This window comes from Alosa pseudoharengus, unplaced genomic scaffold (genome assembly GCF_046254945.1).
Source record: "Alosa pseudoharengus isolate Yale_2024_CS ecotype anadromous, Long Island Sound unplaced genomic scaffold, YU_APseudo_1.1 YU_APseudo_1.1_scf_18, whole genome shotgun sequence".
Classification (NCBI taxonomy): Eukaryota; Metazoa; Chordata; class Actinopteri; order Clupeiformes; family Clupeidae; genus Alosa; species Alosa pseudoharengus.
Window position 1 is genome coordinate 17,165,289 of NW_027468650.1, and position 10,000 is coordinate 17,175,288.

The following is a 10,000-nucleotide window of genomic DNA, read 5'->3' on the forward strand; positions in this document are numbered from 1 at the left end:
AAATGAAAAACGTTGTGATTGGTTTGGCCAACTGTGGGAGGGTGAAATCTTTCAATGGGAGATGCGCCCGACCCATCTTACTCCAGTTCTACTTAGCTACATTGTTCTAATCTCACTACGTGGAACCCCACCCTCCCACACCTTTCCCCTTCCTTCCAGGCTAGCTGAGACACTCAGGTTATTTGGATCCTCCTCCTGCTCAACATCTCGCCCAACTGCATGCTGGGAACACCTGGAGTGGCACTCTAAAAATACAGCAGACAAAGCCTGACCTCTGACCTTTTGCTTCCCTCTATGGCACTGAACTGGCACAGGCAGTTATACAGGAACCATTCATGCATGAACCAGTCGGTTAGACAGGGACCACTCAGTTAGACCCTGCCAGTCATACCAATACCAGTCTCTCATACAGGAACCAGCCAGCCAGTCACTCTAACAGGAACCAGCGACACAAGAACGAGTCAGTCATAAAGGATTCGGGCGTTAGCTGACTGCTCGTGACCATGCAGGCCCCTTGCCCAGTCTCGGGATGGAACATGAGGAGAAGCGACTTTACAGCACAGACCTCAATCCAGACTCACTCAATTACTGCACTCTTAACTACATATTTAAACACGTTTTATCTGCCATTTGTAGTCTATCGGGGTGGTCGTGTGGCTTATGTGCTTTGGCCTGCTGTGAATTATACAACTGGTCACATACAATAAAGCATAGTTAATGAGTATCCAGTCATGTAAAAAAGACTCAAATCAGTTAATGGGTTTCTGGTACCAGCAGGTAAAACAAAGAAGACTAACGGCTTCTACACACAGTTGCGTTCCGTCAACGCATGCCAGTGGGTGTTCCCAACGGTAGCTATGCAAATCACTTGAAGTATAACCGTAATTTGATTGGTTGGTGCCGTCCTTCGATTGGCTTGATTGACTGGTCCCGTCTGTCGGTACAGCAACAGCTGAACTTCTCAACGCGAGCGACGGAAGAAACGCGACACAACGTCGGCAATGGATGACGTGAGCCCATGTAAAGTGAATCGGATGGGTCTCCAGCACTGCAATGCACGCAACTGTGTGTAGGAGCCGTCAAACACTGTCATGTCAGTAACTTTACGCATATGTTGTCATGTACAAAATACCTTATGAAACTCCTCATTTCAACACAATGACCTTGAGAAGTACAGCAATTCTGCACTGTCTGTCTAAAACATAGTTTAACCATAAATCGAGTAATCATAAAAGAGTTTAGACAGTAGTTGTATTTGGGTGTGTAACGTCCTGCCTTTAAGGCTGTACTCCAACTTTAGAAGCGCCTCCATAGAGGACGAGAAATTCTCTTCCCCTGTATGGTTGCCTTTCTGCCAGGGAGGAGGCAGGCTGCATACACACAGGGGACCACAGGGAATTACTGTGTGTTGTGATCTTAGTATATAGTCTGTGTGGTCAGTTAATGTCCGTGTCTGTGGTAACAGACCAGTCAACGATGAGCAAACCCTTGCATACCCACTAAACACGATCATGCTTCTACTGCTGCAGCTAGCTCTCCAGTCACACACCTGCATGCAGCAGGTACATGGTAAAAAAACTGCACCCAATTACCCATCCTCAGTGAGTACTGTGATCACTTATGTATCACACACAGACAGTAAAAACTGTTCCTAGTTAGACAAGCCTTGTAATACTGGTGACTACACCTGTCCTGCTTCATTGTGTACACTTGTGTACCAAATTTCCCTCACGGGATCAAAAGAGTATATATTAAGTATAAGTATAAGTATATATACTTTTTTGATCCCGTGAGGGAAATTTGGTCTCTGCATTTAACCCAATCGGTGAATTAGTGAAACACAAACAGCACACAGTGAACACACAGTGATGTGAAGCACACACTAATCCCGGCGCAGTGAGCTGCCTGCTACAACGGCGGCGCTCGGGGAGCAGTGAGGGGTTAGGTGCCTTGCTCAAGGGCACTTCAGCCGCGGCCCACTGGTCGGGGCTCGAACCGGCAACCCTCCGGTTATGCTATGCTATGCTATACTACACTATACTATACTTAGAAACCTGCTAACAATAACTCAGGTGAGTGCATACAAGTGAGACATTTAGTCCTTTAGCTGACGCTTTTATCCAAAGCAACTTACAACAGTTAAGGTACAATAAAGGTACTGTGCCACTGGGATATTGTTAGTGCAGCAACAAGTACTGCGCTTACCTGTCCACAGTGATGCAGATGACCGATCCGATGGGCACATCCCTGGTACCCTCTGGGACGAGGATCTTGGCCAGGTAACACTCATCCATTATCTCAAAGCCCACTGTAGCCTTGTCCGTCTCCACCTGAGAACCAGCAGGAAGACCATATTAGCAAGGCGTCAGCTCATCCCCCCCCCCCCACACACACACACCTGAGGACCAGCAGGAAGACCACAGCAAGCAGTCAGCTAATTTCAAAAGAGTTTCAGGGGAATGTAAACAAACACACACAGACACACACACACACACACACACACACGCACAAGTAGGAACATCACCACACCTCAGCAATCAGTTCTCCCTCGTTGATCTTCTCTCCCTCTTTCTTTTCCCAGCGTGCAATGGTGCCTGCCTGCATTGTGGGAGACAGGGCAGGCAACTCCACCTAAAGGACATGACATCAACAGAGAGTCACCATAAAATAAAGCAGCCTGCCTGAGAGGAAGGAGTGTCCACATGAGACGGTTAAGAAACAGTGAAGGGACAGATTTATGAATGTTTCTTTGGGCACAATTAAATTTCAACATTTGTCTTAAAGCAACAGATAAGGGAGATAATATGGCTAGCACCATGTGCCATAGCTAAACTTGGCAGGCAGTACCCCTTAGCTCTGCACCATTAACCAAAAGCCTGTGGCCATCGCCCATCGGTATCGACATTTGATTTCCCAACTGCACAAAGAAGGCCATAATGATGTATCAGGCACCATTGCAAACAGACGAGCTCATGACTCCAGGTGAGCCATCGGGTGTTAAAACGTCAATAGCTCTGGCGATTGCCATTGGGCGAAAGAACCAAGTGAGCGCCATCAGGCCATGTGGGCAAAAGTGACAAATCCACACACAATTTGGCCAGTGGCCATGAGAGACATCTCAAGTCCAACACACAAACAGATGTCCTTGACCTGGCAATGCATACAGTCAGATTATCATCAAAGGTGTATTGCGAATAATTAACGTGAGAAATGTAATCAAACAATCTATTTATTGATTCACAGCAACTGAACAATCGTTCATAGGCCGTAAGTAATCTACTTAAGCATCAAATCAAAACGTAATCTATTATTGGATGCAGAGATTCTACCATATGTAAGCAGGAGCAACGAAGGGCGTTACAGAATACATCTACGATGTACATGGGGAAACTGTCAGTCAGGACAAACCTTAGCTTGGTTACATTATATACATAACTATTATAAACATATACACAATTCCCATAAAATAAATTAATTTAAACAGTAAGGATGTGGAAAATTCTTGCCTTTTGATGGGGAGGAAGACTATAGAAGCGTTGACTCTGATGATAGCTGCTAACAATTTGGTTGCCATGCAAGACGCGACCTTTGCTAAACTGGATCTGTAGCCCGGTGGCTCTACTCAGTGGCCGGATGCGACACGGCCCTCTGCTATGGTGGTATCTTTTCAGATGACATGGGCCTGGTTCCGATCGTAATCCCAGAGAGTTACAGGAACGGGTGAGATTGACAGACGACTGCCTCATACGTACAACTAAGCGCAGCATTTTGGCTAGTTTGGTTAGCTAGTAAGCTAATACCCTTGCACAAAACGTCCTTTTACTCCTGTCGAACAACTCTTACAAGCTTTGGAGGCTATGTTAATAAGCCTGCAATTAATGTCAACCTTTAAAGCGGCCAATTTAGGTATTACTCGTTGATTCCGCCCCAAAGCTTGCCCAGACCCCCTTCTCTTTACTTTCCAATGACCTCCTCGTCCCACGCTGTCACACTTTACGACCCTGCGCTGAGGTATCGAACTCCGCCCACTGTCGTGAAGATTCTCAGGCATGCAAGACTGTCGTAGTACTGTTGTTGTTGTCTGTCTTATGGTTATGGTTATGGTTATAGGATTTGGCAGACGCCTTTGTCCAAAGCGACATACAAATACAAAAACAATATAATATTTATATTTAACAGGGAACAGATTAAAATGTTGGTCAAACTATAATAAGGAGAATAGCAATAATAAACAACAATGTCAATTCAATCAATAGCCTAATAAAATAAGCAATGAAAATGAGGGGAAAAAAGCAATAATAAACAATAATGTCCATTCAATCAATAATATAAAAACAATAACATACATTAAGGAGAATATCAATAATAAACAATGATGTCAAGTTAATCAACAACCTAATGGATATAAAACCATACAAACCATAACGCATAAGAAGCGCTTAAAGAACTAAGTGCATGTTGAACAGGAATGTCTTTAGACAAAACATAACAGGAACGGAGAGCGGTGAGAGCACTGGGCAACTCATTCCACCAACATGGAACCACTGAGGAAAAGATGTCAGTTGACATCTATTCTTCCCAAGTGCATTGGACATTTTATGTTTCTTCTTGATGGTTACTTGTCTGAATGGCAGTGATAGCTCTTATGATCACTGTTTACAGTAAGTGTTACTTAACAAACTAGATGCACACACACAATGACCACTGCTCAGTCCTGCACATCTCTACTCTTGCAACTTTTGTGTAAATAAGTGTGTGCATGTGTGTTTGCTTTGTGTATATGTGTGCTTCGCTCTCTGCGTGTGTGCGTTTGTGTGCATGCGTGCTTTGTGTGTGTGTGTCTACTTGCCTGCATGTGTGTGTGTGTGTTTTAAAGGAAAATTCCGGTATTAGCACTTTGAGTCCCTTTTCTGGTTTGTTTTGGATGAACTAGAGTGGTAGACACCGAAATTTTGACGATTGGTCCTGTCTCGACTTTTCTGACTCGCCTTTACTGCTTCAGAGTGGCTGCAACAGGCATGCACAAACATGTCCTAAAACAACCCTTAACGTTCGTTTTCAAAACTGTGCAACTCACCAAGTGGTTAGTGGTGTTCGTTGATTATTAAAATCAAATATATCGGCGCAATGTATGATTTCCAGCCATCTTATTTGCTATTGTGGAACTATTTTTTCAGACACCTCACAACCGCGTATAAACTTCCGCTCAATATTTGAGCCTGAAGCATAGACGGTGGCGCAGTAATATCAACGTGCAATGAGTCTTCCAACAGAAATCAATGGGATTTTACAAAATGCCAAATAAAACACGACAGAAATTGTGTTTCACTATGCTACTTGTTTTGGAACATCAACGAACTAACCAGTCGGTGAGTTGCACAGTTTTGAAAACGAACGTTAAGGGTTGTTTTAGGACATGTTTGTGCATGCCTGTTGCAGCCACTCTGAAGTAGTCAAAGGTGATTCAAAACGAGTCAGAAAAGTCGAGACAGGACCAATCGTCAAAATTTCGGTGTCCACCACTCTAGTTCATCCAAAACAAACCAGAACAGGGACTCAAAGTGCTACATACCGTAATTTCCCTTTAATGTGTGTGGATGCCTGTGTGTGTGTGTGTTTTTATATGTGTGGATGCCTGTGTGTGTGCGTGCATACATGTGTACTGTGTGTGTGTTTATGTGTGTACGCCGTGTGTGTGTGTGTGTGCACGTGACTGCCTGTGTGTGTGTGTGTGTCCATGTGCGTGTATTGCGTGTGCGTGCCTGTGTGTGTATGTGTGTCTGCGTGCTTGTGCCTGTGCCTTTGTGTGTGTGTGTGCATGTGCGTGTGTCTTTGTGTGTGCACACATGCTCTACCGGCAACCCTTTCACTCAACACCACCATCTACAGGCCGATTGGTTTACAGTCACTAAATGTGAGTGGTTATGGGATGAGACATGAGCCACAGATGAGACATGTTTATTGTGAAGTTACACAAAACCAAAATACAGTTATTTTTCTATATATCCATACTTTTTTATTCTCAGACAGTAACAAATGTTACAAACATTGGCCCCATCTGTCTCTATTACAAACCAGACATGTGTGAAATCCTAGAAATGACAGAGTTCCAATAAATAGTGTACATTTGTGACAGAACACCGTCCACTCCTGGTCCATAATTCAGCAACAACAGGCAGAATCCCTGGACACACTGCTGCTTCAGACATGATGAAGGGTGCAGGGGAATGAGGTGCTGAGTGGTTGCCAGGGTAACAATCATTTATCAAACAGTGACATTCACAATGTTGAAGCAGACAATTATGTCAACACAGGCAAAGAGTATTTACAGGTCGGCATAAACAACATATAAACAACATCCTTGTTTAACCTGCTCTCTTTCTCTCTCTCTCTCTCTCTCACACACACACACATACACACGCAACCCCCTCCCCACCCCCACCCTGGTAAATGAATCACATGTTTAGGTGTTCTGGGAGGTGCACAGTGTGTTAGGGAATGTTTTCATGAAGAGATATTTACACAAGTAACATCAGCATGATACAGATCCTTCTCCATCACCACACTATGCACATCACAGATCCTTCTCCATCGCAACAGTGCGCACATCACAGATCCTTCTCCATCGCAACAGTGCGCACATCACAGATCCTTCTCCATCGCCATAGTTCGCACGTCACAGATCCTTCTCCATTGCAACAATGTGCACATCACAGATCCTTCTCCATCGCCATAGTTCGCACGTCACAGATCCTTCTCCATCGCAACAGTGCGCACATCACAGATCCTTCTCCATCGCCATAGTTCGCACGTCACAGATCCTTCTCCATCGCCATAGTGTGCACATCACAGATCCTTCTCCATTGCCACAGTCTATATGTCACAGACCTTTATTTGTCGCCACTGTACACACATCACAGATCCTTCTCCATCACCACTGTACACATCACAGGTCCTTTTCTGTCTCCCCTGTCTGCACATCAGGCATCCTCTGTGTCTGTAATCTCAGAGTCCATTGGTCCTGTGAGCCTCTGGATGTCCTCTCATGACGAGGGGAATGGTGCACACACACAGACACACACCCACACACACTCACACACTCATGGCTCACACTCCTCCTTCAGTTCAGTCTGGTGTCACTGTGGTCCTCCTCGATCCACGCCACAATCTTCCCCTCCCAACCCGGGATGATGGCATCGTCCTGGAACACCTGCACACCAAGGAAACCCAGAGCCATCACACACACACACACACACACACACACACACACACACACACAGACACACACACACACACACAAACACACACACACACACACACACACAAACACACACACACACACACACACACACACACATTAGTTAGACAGGACAGGAGGAATGTATTGTTTGTGTTTTAGTGGCTGTCTGTGCAGTTACTTTTGAAGGCCTACCTCCTCCTTCACCGTGCCAAACTCCGGGTCTAAAGCTTTGAAGTGGTACCTGAAGTTGCCATGTCTGTCAACAGCGGCCTTGAAGTCCCGCAGGGTCAACTCCCCCAACCTGCCACGGGAGGACTGGTTACAGCACAGGCACACACAAACGTGCATGCATACACACACACATACACACACTAGGGCTGAAGATAACAATTATTTTCATAGTCGATAAATCTCTCAATTCTTTTATCGATTAATCAGTTAATCAATAAAATGTCAGAAAATGGTATGATAAATATATTTAGTTTACTGTCATAGAAGAGGTAACGCTGAAAATATTCAAGTTTATAAGGCTGCAATCAGAGAATTGAGGTATTTTCCTTTAAAAATGTCACAAACCGATTAACCGATTACCAGTTGACAACTAATCGATAGATTATTTGTTGCAACCCAGACATACACACATACAATTATGCATAGATATGCACACATTCAGTAAACAACAAAAAAACACACATACACACATATAATATGATAGTAGAATTACTTCTTGGGGATGTTGATGAGGAAGGGCGTTAGGGAACGGTCGGTGAAGTAGAGGACTTTAGTGGACACAGATGCACTGAGCACTGGACTGCTGTGGGAATGCGCCATCTCTGTCACAGAGAAGAGGGGGAGATGGATTAGTTCATCTCTGCAATACCACCATTCTAAAATGCTTTGTGCTCTCATCCTCTGACATTAGCATGTAGGTACTGTGCTGTGGGTTGGGATGATGTAAAACAGGTCTGACGTTAGCGTGTCAGTGCCGTGCTGTGCGTTGGGATCATGTAAAACAGGTCTGACGTTAGCATGTCAGTACCGTGATGTTAGTTGGGATCATGTAAAACAGGTCTGACGTTAGCGTGTCAGTGCCGTGCTGTGCGTTGGGATCATGTAAAACAGGTCTGACGTTAGCATGTCAGTACCGTGATGTTAGTTGGGATCATGTAAAACAGGTCTGACGTTAGCGTGTCAGTGCCGTGCTGTGCGTTGGGATCATGTAAAACAGGTCTGACGTTAGCATGTCAGTACCGTGATGTTAGTTGGGATCATGTAAAACAGGTCTGACGTTAGCATGTCAGTGCCGTGCTGTGTGTTGGGGTTCATGTAAAACAGGTCTGACGTTAGCATGTCAGTGCCGTGCTGTGTGTTGGGGTTCATGTAAAACAGGTCTGACATTAGCATGTCAGTACCGTGCTGTGGGTGGGGTTCATGTAAAACAGGTCTGATGTTAGCATGTTATGCTATGCCATGTGAGACCTGAGAGTGGTTTTTGGTCCGGTGATGTGACACAGGTCTAAAGTAACCGTTGCATAAGAGCATCAGCTACATATATGTAAAGGTAAATATAACCTACTGGTGCTAGGCGGCCACGATTCCCGGTCGGTGTGGTTGGCTCTCCTCCCTGGAGACTTGCTAGGGCCCTGAGAAAACAACACAAACAAACAAACACACACAAACACAGAGGCATTCAGCACCACTGGAGCACACACTTACTGTGAAAAACTCACTGGACAACTGGAGGGACCGGAATGTTGTGCTGTTATTACTGATGCTCCTCACAAAGATGACCCCATGACCTTGAAACTACTGATGTGACACACACATGGAAGCATTTAGCACCTCTGGAGCACACCACACACTCACTGAGCGACTGAACGACTGGAGAGACCGGAATGTTGTTGTTATTACTGATATACTCCACACAGAGTTGACCTTGTGACCTTGGAACTCCTGCTGCTCCATACAGAGATGATCTTGTGACCTTGGAGCTCCTGATACTCCAAACAGAGGTGACCTTGTGACCTTGAGCTCTTGAATGACTGAGAGAGCATAATCTCAGCAAGAGCAAGCTCTCTTTCCTTATGTGCGTATGTGTGTGTGTGTGTGTGTGTATGTGTGTGTGTGTGTGTGTGTGTGTGTGTGTGTTTGTGTGTGTGTGTGTGTATCCGAAACGGCTCTGCTGTCTGTAACAGAAGCCTTAAAAGAAGCCAGGGCGACCGCTCGGTCATCAGTACTCATTCTGCTTGACTTATCGGCTGCCTTTGACACGGTTAATCACCGCATCCTTCTCTCTATACTCGCTAACATGGGAATCTCCGGTTCTGCTCTCTCCTGGTTTGAATCCTACCTCACAGGACGCTCGTTTAACGTATCATGGCTTGGTCAGCTATCTGCACCTCACCATCTCACCACAGGGGTCCCCCAGGGCTCAGTACTGGGCCCCCTTCTCTTTGCTATCTACACCACCTCCTTGGGACAGATTATCCGTTCGCATGGCTTCTCATACCACTGCTATGCAGACGACACACAGCTCTATCTGTCCTTTCCACCTGATGACCCCTTGGTTTCAGCACGGATCTCGGATTGCCTCTCAGACATAGCTACATGGATGAAGGCACACCACCTCCAGCTGAACCTCTCAAAGACTGAACTGATGGTCCTCCCAGCTAAACCTACCATACACCACGACATCAACATCAAATTTGACTCCCTGTCTGTTTCACCTACCAGGACTGCAAGAAATCTAGGAGTTGTTCT

The 10,000-nt window shown here is 45.3% G+C and overlaps 2 protein-coding genes across 3 annotated transcripts in view; both read right to left on the reverse strand.

The window, feature by feature from the left end:
• The window catches only part of LOC143131018 (dihydrolipoyllysine-residue acetyltransferase component of pyruvate dehydrogenase complex-like), a 16,187-nt gene extending 12,186 nt beyond the window's left edge, over window positions 1–4,001 (reverse strand). Inside the window, exons 1-3 of the mRNA XM_076290362.1 lie at window positions 3,507–4,001; window positions 2,530–2,631; window positions 2,206–2,330 (exon numbers count right to left, since the gene is read on the reverse strand). Coding sequence (XP_076146477.1) covers window positions 2,206–2,330; window positions 2,530–2,631; window positions 3,507–3,767 — 488 coding nt within the window. The 5' untranslated portion in view covers window positions 3,768–4,001. The remainder of the gene's footprint in view (window positions 1–2,205; window positions 2,331–2,529; window positions 2,632–3,506) is intronic.
• Window positions 4,002–5,967: 1,966 nt separating this feature from the next.
• Window positions 5,968–10,000, reverse strand: part of dixdc1a (DIX domain containing 1a) — a 14,647-nt gene continuing 10,614 nt past the window's right edge. For both annotated transcript variants that reach the window (XM_076290364.1, XM_076290363.1), the window contains exons 12-15: window positions 8,817–8,883; window positions 7,965–8,073; window positions 7,433–7,541; window positions 5,968–7,210 (exon numbers count right to left, since the gene is read on the reverse strand). In XM_076290364.1, the coding sequence (XP_076146479.1) occupies window positions 7,121–7,210; window positions 7,433–7,541; window positions 7,965–8,073; window positions 8,817–8,883 (375 nt within the window). In that variant the 3' untranslated portion in view covers window positions 5,968–7,120. The remainder of the gene's footprint in view (window positions 7,211–7,432; window positions 7,542–7,964; window positions 8,074–8,816; window positions 8,884–10,000) is intronic.